Here is a 22,630-nt window from a genome sequence, read left to right as displayed (position 1 = left end):
TAGATTTGAGAAATCTATAAAATGAGAATTAGATGACTAAAATTCAGTATTGATATGTTAGAATGTAAATAAGAGATATCTTTAATATAGTTAGTGATATAAATGCAATTGAGGAACTTTCCGCACTGAATAATATAGCATTTTCAATTCAAGGTATTGAAATTTACTACTGGAAATTTGAGTATGAGATATTTAAAATTTTATTAAGGCTTGTCAAAATTTGAAATGCATATATATCTGTAATTACAATTTTTTTTATATTTTTATGTCAAGTTCGTTAAGGATATCTTTAATTTTAGTTTTGCTCAATAAAAGTGTCTTTCTGAAATTCACTAGACAGAAATAATTACAGATCTCTCTAAATATTAGATATCTTTAATTTGAGCAGTCAAAATATGGTGATAAATGTCTAAAACTGGAATAATTATGTTTATTATGTATTGTACAACTAAAAATACACAGGGAATGCAAAATTATATTATAACCTAAAATGTATAATTTTTTTTAGAAGTCATGTTACTTTTATAGTTGGTCAGTGGCAGATTTTATTGTCTTCTTTAAAGCATCGAAGGTTTAATTTTGATCCTGAAACCCTCAGCACAAATTGAAATTATTGATTCATACAGATTACATTAGGTTTTTATTTTACTCTTTATACTTCTGGCCTTGTATATGAATTGTAGGAAGGCAATCTGGTGCAAACAATCAATTTAAAGCTTTTTTGTTTTTTAACAAATTTATACCTCACAATTCTTTTGTGGAAAAAACAAGCTCAGAAAATGGATGGAGGAATAGATGAGATTGAATGCATGTATAATTTAATTATAATTAAATTACTTTACTTTTATCTTACAAAGTTAGTTATGTTGATTATAGACTCTTATATTTTTCAGCAATGAAAAATGTTACTAACTTGCCTACTGTATTCTTCAGCAGATGGTACGGGAACAATACACCAGAACATCACAAGGCACAAGCCTGCAGAATCCAGAGAGCCAGTATGTCTACAAAATTGGGATCTATGGCTGGAGAAAACGATGCCTCTACCTTTTTGTTCTACTTCTGCTTATCATTTTGGTTGTGAACTTTGCACTGACAATATGGATCATCAGAGTTATGTGGTTTAATCCGGTAAGGCTTATTTCAACAATGCACATTTTGTCATTATTTTTGACTGAATTTTATTTTTTCTCATTGAAATGTGCCTAAAATTGTTGTTATCAAATAAATACCAACTGAGGAAGCTACTATTTTTTCATTATATAAAAAACACATAAATGGACCAACTCTAGTACCTAAGGGTAAGTAACATCAACAAATACTGAGGAAATATTAGTGGGAGGAATCGTGAGATGCATGCCTGAGCAACACATATCTTCTATCAGGTAATTTAATCTGAAACGTTTCCTATATTCTTAATATGTGATGTTTTCTTTCTGTTATGTAGACAAATCTGATTACTTTATTATCTACTTTAATTTTAATTAATCAAGAATTTCCATTTTATTTTGATGTGTTTTGATTCATGGCTTACTTCATATCCAAAAATATAGCAGAGCTTCAACTGGTTTTCCAAACCCACCTACTTTCCATTCATCCGTTCATATTCTGAAACTTATGGAATTATGAGAAGCTGACATCTATAACTACTGTACATGCACACACACACTTATTTAACTTTACTGTATTTATATCACATAAAATTGAGAGTGGGTGCTGTGCTGCCAAGAAAGTTTGTGAGAGAAATGGAAGAGAGTTGTAACCTGGTTCTCCTGGGATGCAAAGGGGTAGGTAGCCCAACATTCATCTAGGATTCATAGATCTTTGGTTAACAGGTTATTACAATGGGACAGTAGAGACCTGGATGAATTCTCTCAAACTTCCAAGTGGCAGAACAGGGTGCCCATGTGGTATGGGTGCATTCCCTATACTGTTAAGAGGAATAGGGAAGGTCAGAGACTAAGGGCCAGAGGTGAAATGAACCCTGGAGCTAACAGAGGGAGTTCTAGGACAAAGACTAACAGACTTTGTCTGTCTTTAGAAATGGTTCTGCAGAGGTAAATCCCAGAGAGGGTTGAAAAGAATGGAGTTGGGAAGTAAGCTGAGACAAACATATAATGAACAAGAGGAAGTGTGAGGTTAAACTGGAAAAGTGAGAGAAATAGGCAGGAGAGTTAAAAAGAGAAAAAATGGTGTTTGAACTTTTTTGTAAGCATGATTTGTATTGCTCCTGCACCTGGAAATCTTATGTGACTGACTAAGTGGCTGAGATTTTCAAAGAGCAAAAAGAAGAGTAGTCAGGCTTATACTCCTAGGAAAATGATAGCCAGCCTGGGCTAAAGGGCAGTTCATCAGAAAGCAAGCAAAAACTGAAAACCAAAACTTTTAACAGAAATGTAACTGATTATTTCACTCAGGAGTCTTTCCTTTATTTACGAAAAAGTGGCAGAGCTTTCTGAACACACATGTCACTCTTTTAAACATAGTGCCAAGATCAAGAAATCACACTCTTTGATTTGGGTGCACAATAATTGTATATTAATCATGATTATGATTACAACTGCTAATATATTAAGTGTGAAAAGTGGTGATTACTGTGTCCATTTAGTATTCCCGCTCTGTCAGAGACTGAGGTTTCCCAGTGTACCTTATCACAGATACATTTACTAAACTCAAGTGCATTGGGAAATCTGAGGGACTTGCATCATAGGAGACCATACTGAATGCATTATTAGGTGTCAGATCCCTAACAACATCTTAAAAAAAAGTGGGAACTTATTTCTCTTGTTATTGCAGCACCCTCTTAAGATGTATAAGTAATCTTGAAGCTAGATTACCAGACACTTTTTTAAAACTTTTTAGTACCAAAATGAAGAAAATCATCTGTAATATGATAGATAGATAGATAGATAGATAGATAGATAGATAGATAGATAGATAGATAGATAGATAGATAGATAGATAGATAGATAGATAGATAGATAGATAGATAGATACTTTATTAATCCCAAGGGGAAAATTCACATACTCCAGCAGCAGCATACTGATAGAAAACAGTATTAAATTAAAGAGTGATAAAAATGCAGGTACAACAGACAGTAACTTTGTATAATGTTAACGTTTACCCCCCCCCCCCCCCCCCCCCCCCGGGTGGAATTGAAGAGTCGCATAGTGTGGGGGAGGAACGATCTCCTCAGTCTGTCAGTGGAGCAGGACAGTGACAGCAGTCTGCCGCTGAAGCTGCTCCTCTGTCTGGAGATGATACTGTTCAGTGGATGCAGTGGATTCTCCATGATTGACAGGAGCCTGCTCAGCACCAGTCGCTCTGCCACGGATGTCAAACTGTCCAGCTCCGTGCCTACAATAGAGCCTGCCTTCCTCACCAGTTTGTCCAGGCGTGAGGTGTCCCTCTTCTTTATGCTGCCTCCCCAGCACACCACCGCGTAGAAGAGGGCGCTCGCCACAACCATCTAATAGAACATCTGCAGCATCTTATTGCAGATGTTGAAGGACGCCAGCCTTCTAAGGAAGTATAGTCGGCTCTGTCCTCTCTTGCACAGAGCATCAGTATTAGCAGTCCAGTCCAATTTATCATCCAGCAGCATTTATAGGTCTGTACCCTCTGCACACAGTCACCTCTGATGATCACGGGGTCCATGAGGGGCCTGGTCCTCCTAAATTCATCACCAGCTCCTTGGTTTTGCTGGTGTTCAGTTGTAGGTGGTTTGAGTCGCACCACTTAACAAAGTCCTTGATTAGGTTCCTATACTCCTCCTCCTGCCCACTCCTGATGCAAGCCCACGATAGCAGTGTCGTCAGTGAACTTTTGCACGTGGCAGGACTCCGAGTTGTATTGGAAATCCGATGTATATAGGCTGAACAGGACCGGAGGAAGTATAGTCCCCTGCGGGATCATGGAATCATTTGGAATAATTTTGTTTTCAATAGCAATAATATTAATGAAAAACATGCTGTACAAACTTGTTGAAGCACTGAAGTCAAATATTTATACAAATATTTATATATCCACATGGTCCAGAAGAATGCATCGCAGATAGTAAATGAGTAATGACCCACTGCTGCCCCATTCTTACCACTTATTTGGCCCACTTACCATCATGGAATAAATGGTGATGAACTCATCCATATCTGGCTTCCTGAACACAGCCATAAATCAACCCTTATAAAACCATATCACAGGTGTGCATTGGGCCAGAAATGGGCCACAGCACAGCCACACTTGAAGCTTCTTAAGACAATGTGTGAAACACGACTTAGCCAGAGCACGGGTATAGTTCAAAAATTCCTATATACATAACATGATTTTGGCCAGAGCACGGCCAAAACAAAAACTTCCTGAAAAAACACTATATTAAGTTTTCAAAAAGAAGAGCAAGGACTAGATGCAACCATCTGTTAACCAATTCCTATATACATAACATGATTTTGGCCAGAGCACGGCCAAAACAAAAACTTCCTGAAAAAACACTATATTAAGTTTTCAAAAAGAAGAGCAAGGACTAGATGCAACCATCTGTTAACCAATTTTATTTATCTTAACATTCGAAACCTGTATCACTTGAAGCTTCTTAAGACAATGTGTGAAACACGACTTAGCCAGAGCACGGCTATAGTTCAAAAATTCCTATATACATAACATGATTTTGGCCAGAGCACGGCCAAAACAAAAACTTCCTGAAAAAACACTATATTAAGTTTTCAAAAAGAAGAGCAAGGACTAGATGCAACCATCTGTTAACCAATTTTATTTATCTTAACATTCAAAACCTGTATCATGGCAAAATATGGTGCTCAGCTTGTACAAGGAAAGTCCCAAGCACAACTCTAGGAGACATTTGTTCTTATAAGTGTGCTTTCCATGCTGTTCTGTAGAAGTACAAATGGGAAAGTCTAATGACAAAAACACAGAAATCAGACATGTACTGTAGTGTAGCAGATGATCAATACTGCATTTTGAAATTGAAAGATGTCCAGTACTGGTATCAGCTCAGGATTTGCCAAAACTATAAATCCACCTACAGCTTGGGGAAGTCATGTCAGAAGTGGTCTTAACTAGAAAGTCTGTGAGCAAAAAGTATTGTTCCAAATTAGAAACAAAGGCAAGTGACTCACCTCCACACGCAAGGGCTGTGGTGCTAAAACCTGACAGTAGTGCATCTGGAGTGGTATATCAAATTTGAAACAGTTTGGCTCAAAGAAAAAACAGGTGTCAGTGGTAAGATCCCCACAGAGCGCTGATCTCAGCATCATCAAGCCATGCAGTCTGAGAGTACATGGAGAAGCAATAGAGAGACACAAAAATTCTTCAAAACTGCACTAAAGTGTCCCCAAGAGAAATGAGACTGTATGGTCACAGCAAATATTGATTGAATGAAGTTTCATGTTTACTGCTCTTTGTCAAAAGTTTATTGATTAATAAAAACTCATGTTATTATTTTTGGGAGCTTCCTCACTTAGCAGCATTTAATTACAAGTACCTAACACTTCTGCACAGCACTGTTAAACATTGAGATTAAAGTTAATCTGTTCCTGCCAAACAGGCCTTTCAAGGATACATGTGGCTAGTAATAGCCAGGTCTTTGCTAGCCCAAAATGGTAATGACACACACTTTGAAAACTCCTGTTGCTGTTAGGCCTTATTTGGCAAGAAAATGCTACAGTGCCAGACATATTGGACTTGTGGTTAATATTATTTGAGCAGTGTTTGATCCAGAATCTAAAATGCATGCAGCCCTTACATAGGTTTGTTATAGCTGAGCCACTTTAAGTCCATAATAAAATTGACCAACAATATATTAAATGTTCTTGGTTGCATGTGGGCCACATGTGGCTCAGTATTCACATGCATGGACATTTCTAAATGTGGCTGGTTATAGCTGGGCCATAACTGGCCTAAAACTGTAGTGCCAGACATATTTGACATGTAACTGATTTGCACTTGGGCCTTGTTTGGCTCACAATCGATATACCATAAAAATCATTAATTGTGGCTGATCAAATCTGGGCTGTTTCTGGGCCACAATACATTTGCCATTGCCAAAAACGGAACCTTAAGTGCCTGAAGTCAACAGTGTTTGGCCTGAAATAGTCTGCTATCTGGGATGGAGGCAAACCCAGGAGCACCAGTTCCCAGTAAGGTTAAGTCTGTGATACATATAAGTTGTTTACACTAACACATGTCCGCATTGAGCAGGATATTGAAAGCAAATTCTGATGACTGAAGTGATCATTTTTTAATTACAAAAAAAAAATGCTCTGATTAGAAGTGTCCACAATGAAAGTTTTTAAAAACAATCATCAACTAAAGTCAGAGAAATGTTATCTCCTCCTGCAGTTATTTTTCCAAAGTTGGTTTTGCCTTTACTTTATTCCAAACAATGGACAAAAATTGAAATGGAACAAGTGGCATTTTATGCACCAGAAATTATTGGTATTTGAGTGGAACTATGGAAGCATGCCTAAGCATCATGGTTTATTATATTGATGAGGGGTTTACACTATGCTGAAAAGCAGATGCTTTTCTCAAGAAGCTTCTCAAGGCCTGAAATCTGTGTACGGAAGGTAATGATAAATAATAAGTACACATTAGTAAAAATGTTATCTGAAACAGAATCTCACTGTAACTCATTTCCCAATTATATGGATAATACAGAAGAGTTGCCATTCTTTATGCATCCTAGCTTTTTGTAATAACCAAATTAATCTAACAGTCACTAAACCATAAAAAATACCTACTCAAAGGCAGGTCAATATTTGAAAAGAATGTCACAGTGCAAGCTTCTTCTAGTACTATATTATAAATAAACTCTATATACATATAATGAGAGGTTTCATATCTGATCTGGGGTGCATTCTCAAAGATTCTTCGCAACACTACAAAACAATACAGCACGAAGGAAACTGGCAGCATCTTTCAATGTGCACATTATCGAACTGCACCGCATGACACAACAAGAATAAGAAATCTGCATATTTTTACTGAAGATCAGGGCTTAAATGGGACAGAAAGAACTGTTATGCTGTACCAGCTTTATTTAATTTTTTGCTGTGGTTTACTTTACTTGCAATAAATGCCTATGTACCAGCATCTCTCACTTTGACCTTGAAGGGGGACCCCAAGCTGTCCAATCTAATGTGCTCATATCATAGTGAGTGAAACTCCAATTGGGAACTCAATTAAAAAATCATGTAAAATTTGAAACGCTTTGGGAGAAGGACCAAATAGCTGACAAAAACAGAGACTACCAACACTTATTTGTTTCCACATCAGACACTGCTGAAGATTATTTGTTAAATATATGCTGATTAATATTTTTCTATTTTTTAAATTGCACAAAATAAATATTTCCATGCATCGCTTGTCTTTTTCTGTGGCATTGGATTAAATGTAGTTAATTCAGTGTCATGTTATACTTCAGTTCACATATAAATATAAAATATTGTTTCCATATTTTAATAGCTTTTTCATGTTTGTAGCAGTCTGTCTTATGCATACACAATATATTTTGTAACCTTACCCACCATAATAAGTCTGTTAAGCCTGCTCAGGGGATGGTCTAATTTAGTGAGCAAATCTGTTCCCTTTCTCTGACTCCCAAGAAGCCTCCTGCATCTACGCTTAGTGTTAGTCCACTGCTAGTGTGCAGCTCAGGGGCCAAGACCAGAGCAAGTGTGGGATCATCCCAAGCTCATAGCATACTACAGCTTACCCAAACTGTGTTTTGTTAAAAAATATATCTTTTTGGGGTGGAGTTTTCCTTTAATTTAGAAGAATTGAAGAAAATGTTAAGGTAAAAGGAAGTTCATGCAAATCAAAAAAATGTATAAATATTGCAAAAATGCCATGGATGCAATTCATAAATGATCCTTTCTGCATTATTTTAACCTTGTTGTTTTTAGAAGACTTTTTCTATATTTTAACCTCCACTCTTCACGTTTGTTTTATGGATTATTTATTTATTGATGTTTTGAAAGCACTGCACTTTATTTAATTTGAACACTTGTTTCTTTTGTTTTGTTTTAAATAAAAGCACTTTGTACTTTTATACACCATCCCCTTGCTCCATTGTTAATGCCTCACTGTCTAGCTCATTGATAACATTACCGACGGTGTTGGGTTAAGGGCTCTCGAATAGCAGATGGGAGCATGGAGCTGAACCTGCATTGTCACAATCATTAGACACAAGGAAAAAACCAACTCTCGACTAAATTTTATTCCACCATAGCTGACCTTCTTAAACACACATACACACACGTGCACACACACATCACACACACTAATACAGAACAAATCATAGCTGGCAATGAAAGTAACTTAATGTTGTTGACATACAGAAAGATGTTGAGGGCATCAAAATTTTGCTTTCTATGAAATCTGACTTACAGATGTAGTTTTACAATATATTCAACCATTTTTTGCCCTGACAGTGTCCTGAGTTAAAATTCTAGCATTGGCACTCTCTGAGTAGATTTGTATGTTTTCTGTTTTGTTTTTGTTTGTTTTGTTTTTTTCTTAGTGTTACTTTAATGGATATGTTACAGTATTTTACATTATATTCTCCTACTTCAGCTATACTGCACTGATTTGCTCTACTGTTCCAAGCCTACAGTGTTCTTTTCAAACTTGTAAACCCATTATTTGTGTAAGCTAACAAAGCATACATATAAACAAACATACATCAGTGCATTTACCCATATTCATACTTTAAAAAGACAGTAGCAAATGAATCAGATGTAACAAGTACAGAATCACATTAAGGAGCTGCTCAGGAAACCACAAAAATCATTGACCTCTTAATGTATTTAAAATACAATTACATGGAAAAATGAAATTTATATGCAGAATCATTTCTAATAAACTGCAGTTTTAACTTAGCTGGTGTAGTGTATGAGTGCAAGCATTAGTGAGTGTCACCTTAATTACCATTCAGACAAAATAACTGCTTGTTTACCTCAAATAGATGATGTTTAGAATGATTGACATCTTTAATAATACTGTTTACCTTTTTAAGGCAGTATGAGTTAAACTGGGTAAACTGTTTCAGTTTGTTCAGCAGGGATGGATCAACTTTAAAGCACTGGGTTTGAATTTTATCTGAACATGTATGAATGTCATCAATTGAAAACCATTGACAGAGATGTGCAGTTGTTAGTGTTGGTGCGTCACAGATCTTATGTTCTGAGTTCAAATTTTCCAATGTCAGTGTGGGTTTTTTCTACATACTTCTTACATATTCCAAAAACTGGCATGTTAGATTATTTATGCAATTCTAAAGCATCCCCTGTTAGTGCTAGTGTGTGTATTTGTGCTCTACAATGGACTGGCACCATACTGTATCTCCATATTAACAGGAGTGTTTCTTTCGTTTTTTGCTTTTTCTGTCCTCCCGGTCATCTGACATTATCATTGTACTCTTCTTTATAATAATCAAGCCTTGACATAATGAAGAGGTTTGGGGCAGCCTAATTGAGAACTGAGCTGATTGCAAGAAAAGGTTGATGCAAAGGTCTTTACAGACAAGAGTCCACAACAGAACTGAACAGGTTAGGAAATATGGCAGATATATAGTTGGAAAGCAGGAAGAGGAGGGCTCTTGGGACCAGAATTGGAAATGAGGTTATTGGGCTGCGACTTCTTGGGATGTGGAAATTACATCGTTAGAAGGAGGGCTCTTCTGTTGGTCTGAAAATGACATCTTCTGGGGTGGAACCAGAAGTAACGTCTTCTGGTGGAACCGGAAGACTCATCTTCTGGAGCAGAACTAGAAGTGATGTTGTCCTGAGAGCCAGGCAGAATTTCCGGCATTTGGTCTGCAGGGAGATAAGAGGAAGGATTAGAGCACTCTGCCACCCCCTGGTGTGACTGGGAATTACCTTCTTCTGAGCCCTTTAGCTGCCTCCCTTGTGCATGTTTATTATTTAATCATAATTTTTCTTGACTAATTGAATGTTTTTCTGTACTGGTAGCTATTTCTTGGACATCACTTTGAGCTAAATTCTGTATATGAAAATGCACTATAGAAATAAATGTTGTTATTTATTGCCCTGTACTGTCTTGGGACTGGTATAGACACTGGACCTAGTTACCCTTAATTCAGTTTTGGGTACATCTGAGAAGTTATGCTATCAATCTGCAATGAGACTTACTTATAAAAAGTTATAAAAATGTAAATAAATAATTAATGACAGTAAATGGAGATATGTGACTTCTGCTTGTCAATTTACTAAAATTTCCACAGTTAGGCCACATGTGTTTTTAAAATTTGGTTGGCAATTCAAGAAAAAGTGAAAAGCTTAATCTACAATTCTTCCACAATTTTCGGAAATACCTTAGCTCTTCTTAATGATAAGCAATTCCTATGTAAATGTAACATATTGCATTATATATCTGTGTCATGATACACATATATCGATTTGGACTAACATGACTGTTTTTCATCCCATTAGTTTGCATATGACATTTCTGGTTTATTTAACTTTAATTTTTTTATGATCTCTCTGTTTATTTACAAAAGGCCTGCTTCATTTTGTGTATAGTGGCACACTTTGATGTAATCTTTAACCATGTGTGGACCACCCAGGCTGGCACCACCAGCTGAACCCGACATAGACAAGCATGGGACACAAGTTCAAGGCACACACGTTGGTTTTTATTTCCTTTTTACCTTGTGGGAAACGCCTTCCCTGTTTCAAATGCTTACAACACAGTCCCAACACAAGCACAGCACAAACACAATAGTCTTCTCTCTCTTTTCCTTCTCCTCCACTCCTTGGGTCAAGCTTAGTCTTCCTCCTCCTGACTCTGGCCCCCCGAGTAGTGGCTTCTGGCTCCATTTATAAGGCACCTGGAAGTGCTCCAGGTGCTTGATGACTCATTTCCAGCAGCATGTCCGGGTGTGGTGGAAGAACTGCCCATAAGGGCTCAGCAGCTCCTCCTGCAGCACCCCCTGGCGGTGCCTGTGGATCCCAACAGGGCTGCACTAAACTCCAACTCCCATGAAGCCCTATGGGAGTCCGGAGGCACCGCTGCAAACCAGGGGGGTTGCTATCTAGTGTCCCGGGGGAGGTAATGCTCTGGCCATGCTTGCTCCCCTGGTCCTCCCAGTGTGGAAGTGTCCTGCATGCTATACCATGGTAGTAGAATAATGTTATAAACCTCAGTTGTTAATATAATTCTTCATTCCTCATTTTCTACTTTGTCTCATTTTCTACTTTGTGACAACATATCTGCTGTAAGAAAACCCATCAGTCTTAATTAAAGTTTCAGAGTATTAAAGGTAGATGTCATCAGATTTCAGTTTTATGTATTTGTCTTTATCACAAAGATCCCAGCATGTGATGCTAAATTAGTAGCACTTTCAAAGCTATTACATATGTCAGTGAATATGTTGTTTTTTTCAATTTTGTTTTACAACTAATAGTACAAAAGCTATCAAATCATAAATAATTGGAGGTACTTCTGTGTATTCATAAGTCTGTGTAGATTTACTGGTTATCATAGTGTTACATCTCGTTTTCAAGTTACACTGTGCTTATCATTTTTCCTTCAGCATTAACTAAAAAGAAGCACAACAGTTTAGAATATGAAATGCCTATACCTATATATAAACTATCAAAAGTTACATTTACTTATTTGGCTGATGCCTTTATCCAAGGCAACTTACAACACTTGTAATATAATTGGTTACATTTCTTTTGGTTTTCCAATTGGAGCACAGGGGGGTCAAGTGACTTGCTCATGGTCACACAGTGTTAGAAGCAGTATTTGAAGCCACAACCTCTGGGGTTGAAGTCCAAACCCTTAACCAGTAACCCATGTCTATTAAAAATAATACCCAAAATAAAAATTAATGTAGCTAAGCAAAATCAGCAAATGAATCTTCAGAGTTCCCTGCAGACACATACAACAACCAGGAGCAGACCTATAATTTAACTATGACACCAGTAAAAGCACTTCATAACAAATAACACAGTTAGAAGCCTTCAAATAATTAATTAAATAAAAATATGGTCAAGGATTCAATGGAAGCAATGGTACGGTTCAAGTAGCAGTCATTCTTTATATTTCTTGCTGCTGGCACTGTCAAATGTGGTCCTGATTCATTAAAGTCTGGAAGCACTCCATGGTCAAACACAAACCATGCAGATATACGCAGCATTCTGTCTCGCATGACTGACCCGAACAGAGATTGCTCCTAGACTGAGGTGCTTACTCATTCTTTGTCCAATGACTTTGAGTTATACTTTTTATGATTTGGACCAGACACACAGGAGGAAATGTCAGTTTCAGTTGAAGAAGGTGATATGCCACTCACCAGACCAGAACCACTGCTCTGTTTACTTTGCACACAGTATGTCTTGTATTTGCTTATTCTCCCTAAATAATGGAAACTTATACAAAACAAAACTTATACTGCAAATGATTTATTTAAAGAAAAAAAAAAGTTCTGGTTCTTTATTGTATTTATACGTTGTTAATGTTTGTATTATTCCAGGTGAATTAAGCGATCAGAACAGTATTGTTTCTGCTCAATCAAGCATTTATTCTTTTATGGACATATGGCTTAAACAGATATACTGTAAATATAACTGGAATCTTTATACCAAAGATGAAGAGTACCAATTAAAACAAATAGTGATAACCAACTAGAAGTACCTAGATTGGTACAAGTCAAAAAACTAAACTACCTGTTAAATTAAATTAGTCCAAATTAAATTTAGAAAGTAACATTTCCAAAGTTTTGATTTGGAGAAATAAAGTGAATAGGATTGGGGAGCTTGCTGGAGCTGAATAGAATGTTCTTGTCAAAATTGTTCTAATGTTCTAATGTGGCTTGTGTTTCAGGTGACTGCTAAGACTACGTGGCTAAGGTTCCATATACCAAAAGCATCATAGCAACCAAACTTCCATCCATCCATCCATTTTCCAACCTGCTGAATCCGAACACAGGGTTACGGGGGTCTGCTGGAGCCAATCCCAGCCAACACAGGGCACAAGGCAGGAACCAATCCCGGGCAGGGTGCCAACCCACCACAGGAACAATATTCCTGTCACCCAAAAAAAATTAAAATTCAGACTTAAGCGTCAGTAGGCTTTGCGCCCTAGGAACCAAGTTACCCAAACAGTTCTGTAACATTTCAGTAATTATTTACCACTCTCATGCTGATCTTCATAAAATAGGTGATTATGATAGCAATTGACAAAAAGAATTTATAATTAATTGCAGAATTACGGTAGCGTGCCTCTTTCTCTTGCATGATATGGCTCAAAAATGAATAACCACATCATCATCTAATAACAGGCTTAAGTTTCGAGTTAGTTATTTTTCTGTCCAGCTGTTTTATGCATGTGCTATGGCCATCTGGTGGCAGCTTGTGAGGAAGAAGTTAAATTTGTGTGTAGCATAGAATCAAGTGAAAAGAACATTGGGCCATCTTGCTGGATGTCTGGCAAACGAATTTATGCTGGTCATTTGCAGAACACAATCACATAGCCAATCAGTAAAGAATGCGCTCTGTGCAATCAAGTAACAGAAACCTATTAATAAAGTATCAGTTTAGTTTTAATTCAATCCAGCTATATGCTATAGATATTTTCAGTGTGATCTGGTGGTGCAGCAGCCAGTTTTCATAATGCAAATCTATGGGGGCTTGTAGTGAGAATGGAAAAAGGGGATGCATTTCAAATCTTCACAGCACATGAAGGACTAAACATATTCATAAAACAGAAGCAAATTTCCACATTGGGCACTGGCATGTGTCACCAAGTCCCTGGAGATGGTTCAAATGTGGCACATCTGGGGCCTCATGTATAACGCCATGCATAGAACTCACACTATAACATGGCGTAAGCACAAAAGCGGGATTGTGCGTACGCACAGAAAAATCCAGATGCAGGAATCTGTGCGCACGCATACTTTCACGTTCTTCCACTACATAAATCCCGATCAGCGTGAAAAGTAACGCACGTGCACGCGCCTTCTGTCCCGCCCCAACTCCTCCCAGAATTACGCCTCTTTGAATATGCAAATCAATATAAATAGCCTTCTGTGAAAAGACAATGGGAAAAGCACAGGGGAAAATATAAGAATTTCAGCGAATACCAAGTGGAGGCAAAGGAAAAACGTACTATTTGTTGGTGTAAACAGTGGTATAATCAACAAAAGAAAGTTGATCGAGTGACAGAGTATCGGAAAAACTCGAAAGATCAAATTCACAAAGTCGCACAGTGCCCGAAATAAAAAAGAAATCACATATCAAAGTCGCTGTGAAAAGGCGAGTCGTAGCCCACCGTCTGAGTGTCATATGAAAGCGTATTAGGGTACAAACAAAAAACATAGGCATACAGTGGGAAAAAAGCACGAAATGTCAACTTTAATCTCGAAATTTCCACTTTAATCACATAGTTTATTTTGCCATTAAAGTAGAACATCATAAACTTCATCTTCAAAATTGTTTATTTTACTAGTTTCTCAAGTAGCATGTTAAATGCTTTGTTCTGTGTTTGATCTTCTATGTGCTCTATGTGTGTGAATCACTACGTGCTTCCGTTCTTTCTCTTTCTCCGACAGGACACAGAATGCATTACATTCGAGATATTACAGCTCTCTGAATAATTAAAATACTGAGATGTATATGTGATATCATTTTCATGATGATAGGAATGAAAGCAGGTTATTAAACATGGGAACACGGTGGCGCAGTGATTGTTCATATCTCACGCAAGAGGCTTGCTGCACCATGTGCGACCTTCGATGAAATAATTTATTACAGAAGTACTGTCTCTTTCAAACGTGCTAACCTCCAATTCCTGTCCATACTTTTCTTTCGCCACACAATCAGCTCTGTAATAGACGTTAAGCCATTTGTAAGCTTAGAACGCCGATTCTTCAAAACTTTTAAGGAACATTGAAATATCTTCGTAGTACATGTTTAATTATTCTATTCGTCTATCCTTCCAGTGTCGCGTCAGCACCAGCAAGAATACAGCGCAAGGCAGGAGCTATCCTTGAACTAGCTATACGCTGCGGCACCGTGTCCTCACATGTTTAATTATTAACAATACAGATTATTTAAATGAAGTTAAAGTTTTATCTGTATACTATAAGCAACATATTTTGCTGCATTTCATCTTAAAAATGATATTGTCATCATACGCGCTTTATAAAGTGGCGCAGGTTGTGCAATATTATAACTGTAGTGTAAGTTTACAGTGAGGTGATTGTACTTATAAGTACAAACAGTTCTACAAGGAGCACTTGATGGACTGATTGAGTGCGTTTGTAGTTCTTGGGATGAAACTATTTCTGAAACGCGAGGTCCGTACAGGAAAGGCTTTGACGCGTTTTGCCGTGGTTGAGGTAGTGTGTACTTGAAACTGTATACCGATAATTCTCTTTCCGATCATCTGCTGCTGTGATTCACACTCAGATACAGTGATATAAATACTCCGAGTGGTGCAGTGAGAGTAATATGGAAAAAGATGATCCGCAGTGGCAACCCTTAACGGGAACAGCAAAAAGAAGAACAAGATGCAGTGAGCGTAACAACGCTAAAGCAGTTCTGGTATTTGGAATACTATGGCTATTCCCTGGCCCATTATATTGCAGCAGGTTAATTACAATCAGATGCATTACACTAATAAACAATATGCAGTTAATTTCAGTGTATTTATAAAGCCGCGTCAGGAATGTGGAGCTAAGAAAGAAAGGATGAGCACACAGGAACAGTAGTTTGACCATTCTGTGGACCATTATATTGTTACAGGTTAATTACAATCAGATGCATTAAATTTATGAACGATATGCGGTTAATTTCAGTGTATTTGATAAAGCCGCTGCCGTGGATGTGGATCTAAGAAAGAGTAACCACACAGGAACAGTAGCACTGCTTTGACGCTGGGTGCCGCCAGTCTGCAAAACCGAGCGGAGAAATTGCGTACGCCAAGGTATGAGTTACCGTGGAAATGGGCGTGGCTTTACGCCAAGTTTAGGTTAAATACATCGCGATTTGAGCGTGGAAAGGTTCGTACGCAACATTTCTGTGCGTACGCACCGTTTATACATGAGGCCCCTGGTGTTCAACCAATCGATGCAAGCACTTGTCTCTTCAGATCAATACACTAGCTTCCTGTAGTGGCTGTTATTAAGTTGAAATCCTTGATTGTTGCCTAGAGAATAGTCAGTAGGGTAGCACAGGTAGTATACATACATATACATACTATATATATATATATATATATACCTATTATATATATATATATATATAATTTGTTCTGTCAACAATACATCTAAAGAAAAGCAGTACAGGTGGTTGTTGTCATACAAATTAAAGGCCCACTCTGACTGCTTGCTATTGAGCAGTGAGTTAATAAACGCTACCCTTTATCTATCAGTTGGAGAGGTTTGAGGCTACTGATTGAATATAAGATGACATTTTTTTCAAAAAGAATTTACATTTCCTGTGGTCACCAGAAAACTTACTAGAGTGTGAGTTCAAGGTTTCTCTGGCACCTCCACTAGCCTGAAGTCAGTAGAAACAAGGCAGTGTTTTAACTACAAATAACCCAAATGGGCAATGCCCACAAGTAAACTAAACGGCAGTACAATATATTAAAAATTAGATGATTAAAATTTCTACCAGGGGTAAAAAGAACAGAAAGACATACAATAATTACAGAAGTAGCTTTTCCACAAATTAAAACCTCCAAATGATAACAACAGTGATAAAAAGGACTTATTTCTGCATAAAAGGATACTCATGTAAATATAGAGACAGATTTCCTTCTTGATTTTGTAAGATCTGAGGCTCATATCATGTTGGCTCATCTGTTAGCAGAGGCAGCAGGTGAACCTGAGCTTGAGGAAAATTCTATTCTTGGGGTGTAGTGGTCAAGGTAACTATTGGAAAGGAAGAGAAACCCCACACTGCACTGTGAAAACCCTTTTAGGAATTTAAACTGTCTCTTTTTATAAGTCCTGCCAATAGTGCTAATAACGTTTGTTGCGCAGCTGAGTACATTTTTTAACAGCAACCCACCAACATTGTTCACTATACATATCTATTTGTATATATATTTAATTTTGTTTTAATGTTTTTTTCCAGTCGTACTAATTTGTGTTTGCTGATGCTTCACATTTGTCAGTATTTACAGTAATTGCTTGGCAACTTGAGTGAAGATTTAGTGTGATATTAAATATACTTTACATCTATGTCTGAAAGCAACCTTTAAACATGGGACTGTAATTAATCTTTACATGATTCCTCATTATTTGATGTCAGCTTTATTTTTTGTCTACTGCTGCCAGAAAACCCCATCTTAAGTTCATTAGCAAGAAAGGCAAGTTAACTTAATAAGGGTGCATTTTGGTGGAATAATATTAGTATAGCTCAGTGGTTAGGAACCCCAGTCCTAGAGGGATAGTATGCCTTCTGTTTTGGTAGCAGCTTTCTTCTTAATTACCGAATAATAACTTTGATCAAAAAATAATTTGCTTGCGTATAAGTTTTAAATTGATTTGAGTTAGGCTCATGTGTGAAATAAGGGCAAAGACCAGAAACAGTGGGGCAGAACCACAGTCTGCTTAACAAAATTAGAGCTTCGTAAATGGAATAAGCACTGCAGAGTAAAGAGGCTTAGGTACTCTGGTAACACTGCAGAAGATCCCAGAGGTGAGCAAGTGCAGATTGTTTAGAATAACTAATTATCTGAAGTGCCAGGTGATACTCTTACTCATTTCTGCAGGGGTCACCTTTCAAAAGAGCTACAAAATATCTTTTTATTTTTTACTTGTTTTCTGTCCTGTGAGGGTCCTTCTTCCTTTGGGTCCTCCACGGCCTCCTCTTTTAACCTATTCCAGTCTATAGTTTCAAGAAAGAAAATAGAGAATAATTGATTTTTAAAAGATTGTGAAAGATTAGATTGCTGCATAAATTATTTAATTTTCTGCGACTGGTAAAGCTTTGAGTTAAAGATTCAGCCATGTGAATTAAACAAATCGCAGAAAAGTTATCTGTTAATATAATACTCAGGTACAGGGTACATGCTGATTTCATCATTTTTCTTAAGAAATATAAATGTTTTATGGATGTCCTTTAATCTTTCTTTACTCGTACAAATTTTGCAGCCGTCAAACGTATTAAAATTAAGAAGGCTGAATTTGTTCTAATTTCTGGAAATCATATGAAGTTGTCAAAGTCTTCAATTATTAGCTGTTGGAACACCCTGAGAAATTAAACATTTTGAAAAAGCTTATGCAATTTAATTCTTGTTCTAAGAGGAAAGTTTGGCGCGTCAGCAGAAATAATACAGAGACCAAAATATTCTATTAAAAACACAGAAGATGTAGCGTTGCACAAATATAGTAATTTTAAATCCAAAGTTTAACAGATAAGCAGCAACATAAAAAGGCAATATCTGTAGTGTGTAGGAACAGGAATTAAATAAAGAGTGCTTGGAAAAGACTTGTAAATTCATCTGATTTAAAAGCTTAGATCCAATGAGGTTCTTTAAAGTTGGTAGGTACAGTAAATCATTCCAGTGTTTGGGGGCCTTGTAGCTAATAGGTGAAAAGTGATTTTTTTTGTAGTATTGAACAGTTCATTGAATGTTTCCATAGGCATACACTTCATTCCATCATTCCTGAAAAAGAGATCCTTGGAGTTAAGCTAAATTGATTATTAATCTGGGCATCTAACTTTTGACAGAAACATGAAGAATTGTTGCTGTATGTCTTGTATCTGCCGTGGAACTGGAAATACAGAATGGATTTTTCCTTATGTTCAAAGTTCTTACTAATACTTTTATACTGCTGCTCTGTGAATAGGCTCCTACCACAAAAAAATTTGCAAAGGACATTCAAATCCTCTTCTCTTTGTTGTAAACAGGGGATGATCTGCAAGGAAAGGGTTCAGTTAAATGTTCTGCAAGTCTTTGATGAACTATATAGCTGCGCCAGGGCAAATGTAAGGTTGGTTCCTTCCTCAAGTTTTCCAAACCCCTTCGGTGAATAAAACAGGTTTAGAAATTACATTATTGTATGCTAAGCAAAATGACACCTTTTATTGGCTAACTAAAAAGATTACAATATGCCAATAAAAGGTGTCATTTTGTTTAGGTTTTCTCTACATTCATAATGGCTAACACGGTACAACACCCTAGTACTATAATTATATGCTGCATACTTCTACTCTACACTATTTGTTGCATTTCATATGGTGTAAAAAAAGTACCACAGTGATATTTATATAACTTATTTAAAAAGGTAAAGTATTTACACTCTACCTGCCTAGCCTTACACAGTGAGCAAAGAATTGTGAAACCTAGAGGGAGAGACTCTAGGAGCATTGGTAAAACTAAGTAAATAATAAAAAAACAAAGGGTTTCATGAAAGAATAACAAAACTAAGTGTCTGTGTACTGTGTTATTGTATCCCACTCTAATAAATGGATCCACTTGCCCAATACTTTTCTTTACCAAGATGCTATTCTGCTTCCCTCTCTTTTTCAAAGTTTCTCAATATTTAGCTCTCTCCTGTTCTGGACAATAGTCCTCTGCCCTTCCAGTCCCTAGCTCAAGTAAAACTTGGCTGAGCATCAGTTTCAGACCTCATCCAGACCAAAGCTTTCTATAGCAGCTCCCAGGGCTCCTGTTGCTTTATAAATTTTGTAGGGGTTTAAAGTCCAGGTCTCTGGGGCAGCTCTCTGGCTGCCTGGAATATTAGAGGGACAACATGATCCCACTTTTTCCTACTTGGGCTTGTGTGCCATCTTACCTCAGATTACTCTTTAACTTGTGTTGACCTTACTGCCAAATTTATAAGTCCACTGGGACATTCAACACTCCTAAAGACTCTATACTGCACCTGGTGGTGTCTATTTTCTTGGTGTAACAAAATTAAAATCTCCTTTTTTCCTTTATTAGGACCTTGTAGAACCGTGCCTTTGTTTAAAGATATCTGCTCCTCCTTGCAATTTCTTGGCTGACCAGTTCTCTCTCTTCTACAACATTTAATTTTTCTCTGATTTTCAATTAAATTAGACCACACTACCTAATCTTACAAAAACTGATTAATCAGACATGGAAGGTTGGTAGTGTGTGGCACTCCTGCGTTCAAATTCTGTTCCCTATTGTTGTTTGTGTAGATTTTCCTCCCACAGAAATGTGTAGAGTAGGTTGATCAGTGATTCCTCTTTGGCTCTTTGTAAATGTGTGAGTGAGTGGGAAATGCGATGGACTGCCATTCTGTACTGTGCCTTGTGCTGAGTGCTGCTGGGATAGGCTCCAACACCCAGAACAGGATTGTCTGTATATTTTCATGAGGCCAGTATGGAGCCGAGTATGGAAGCACCGCCTTAATAAATGTAGTGAACGAGAGAAGATTTCACTAAACAACAGTGGATGCAGCGCTGAGTGATGCTAAAAATTTCCTATTAGGCTTTTGCAACTGTGTAATGAGTAAAATCATCATATTTTAATGGTGCGTCTCTGTATTATATGTTATAGGAAGGAATGGGTTTGCTGAAAGTTACAAAAAGCGGACTTCGTCTGGATGGAGAGTCCGAGTTCTTATTCCCCCTATATGCCAAAGAAATTCACTCCCGAGAGGTAAGGTAATTTTGTCAGCACATTTCTGAGCTTATCTGACTATGCTTTAACTTTGGCTAGTGTGTCATTAAGCTTACATTACCCTGAACTGCTGACCTGTAAGGTCTCCACTGTAAAACATGGCTAGAAAAAGTCTGGGAACATCCCAGCAGTCAAAATATATTAAACCTGCTTGATTTGCATTTCTGCATTTTCTCATTGTTATCAGTATTCGTACGCCACTTCATCACACTAACATTTTGTTATGTGCCTTTACTATTAAGGTGGAGCTTGAGATTAAACAGGTAAAAAAATAAAAAATAGATAAATAGAATGGCAGAATTTCTATGAGCAATATGTATTATAAAGTGGTGTTCACAGGTTTTACCATATTTAAGATTTTTTTATTATTTAATTTTGCCATTTCTTCTTTAAGACTCCTGTTTTCATTCCTAAATTTTCTAATCAGTACAGTCATTTAAATTCATTTAATTGTTTCAAATTATATGACAGCTGCATACATATAGTAACAGGCAACACAATTTAGTATAATTTCCTTCAATTTAACAAGTAATGATGTCTGCAAAGATTAATTGATATGTCATGCTCACACCAGAGAACATAATGTATTAGAGGATAAATATAATAAATTATTACATGTCTTCTTAATGTGTGAAAAGTTATTTTGAGTTTTATAAAAAAGCAGACAATGTCATATTTGATGTCTTAAACTATGGGGCAGTGACTTGTAATGTACTCTATCAAAATATGAAACATATTTACTGTAGACTCATTACTGTATCTTTAACTCCATTTACAAAAACAGTTTGTGCATTACCTAGAGTTAGCAAATATGAAGATACAACCTGGCATTTTATAACCTTTATATATAATAATCTGTTTGTACAGTCAGGTGATATTCCCAGCATACTGTCAATGTGTAAAACTTAGAAATAAATAGTTTCATATAATAATTTTTTATATTTGTTTTTTTAATAACTGACTAATTGTAGATACTCATAAATAGATATGGATATTCATCAGTTTATGTAAGCTGCTTTTTTTGGCGATAGAATAAATCTGAGATCATGACATCTTATTTATCAAAAATGTATTCTAGATAGATAGGTAGATAGAGAATGAGTAGCATTCCTGAAAAAATGACATGCTGTCCCAGAAAGTGATGCAGTAATGGGATACATTTGGCAATGTTTAAGACTTGCTTCTATGTAAATGATTCTGCTGCAGTACTTTATTTTATGGTTAATATCTTTCGTAAGTGAATCTTACATAGGGTTGCATGGTGGCATGACAGCACAGTGTACCACAAATCTCCAGATCCCTTGGCTCAAATGTTGCAATAAAATGATAAAATTAAAAAGAGGAAATGTTTTATCTTAATAACAGCTAAATGAGATAACATATTTATCTTAGACCACCGATTAAAGATGAAAAGGTTTGTCACAGTCGGAGTACGGCATTATAAAGATGTCTTATCATAGGTATGAAGATACCCCTTGAGTTTTTCTTTAAACACTTCTGATAAATAATTGTAGTGTGTCTCAGAGAGGATGTGCAGCATTGTTCATAATGGCACTCATTTTTGTTTTCATTCTAATTGGCTGAGATTTCCGGGACTGTGGTTGTGTCTGACTTTGTTTTTGATGTTCTCTTTTACAATTTTAATTTCCTCCATTGTCAACTGGTTGTCATAGTTTATTGATTAATTAGTGCATAGATATTGTTGGTTTCCATATGTTTTAACAAAGTTGTATTTTTATATGTACTAATTCAGTATGTATAATGTATACTTGTATTTTAACTAAGATTCATTACAACCAAGTTGTGTTCCATTTTAATCTATTCTCTCCTCTGCTACTACCTCTAGTGGGTCAAGAGTGCATCCCATAATGAAGCCTGCCTTTTCATACATAGCTCTTCTCTTTTTCAAGACCAGTTCAGCCTGTAATGTTGTGGATGCCCAAGTATTTGTAGCAGTGTACCATCACCACATCTATTCCCTGA

At 36.7% G+C, this 22,630-nt stretch overlaps 1 protein-coding gene across 3 annotated transcripts in view; it reads left to right on the top strand.

Moving 5' to 3' along the window:
* The window catches only part of sgcg (sarcoglycan, gamma), a 448,908-nt gene that overhangs the window by 198,747 nt on the left and 227,531 nt on the right, over positions 1 to 22,630 (top strand). For 2 of the 3 annotated variants that reach the window (XM_051927319.1, XM_051927318.1), the window contains exons 2-3: positions 934 to 1,131; positions 20,525 to 20,626. In XM_051927319.1, the coding sequence (XP_051783279.1) occupies positions 937 to 1,131; positions 20,525 to 20,626 (297 nt within the window). In that variant the 5' untranslated portion in view covers positions 934 to 936. The remainder of the gene's footprint in view (positions 1 to 933; positions 1,132 to 20,524; positions 20,627 to 22,630) is intronic. The other variant, XM_028799520.2, reaches the window with a different exon arrangement.

The sequence above is a fragment of the Erpetoichthys calabaricus genome, chromosome 4 (assembly GCF_900747795.2).
Source record: "Erpetoichthys calabaricus chromosome 4, fErpCal1.3, whole genome shotgun sequence".
NCBI lineage: Eukaryota > Metazoa > Chordata > Cladistia > Polypteriformes > Polypteridae > Erpetoichthys > Erpetoichthys calabaricus.
Note: the sequence above shows the minus strand (reverse complement) of the source record. Positions and strands in the feature narration are given on the sequence as shown.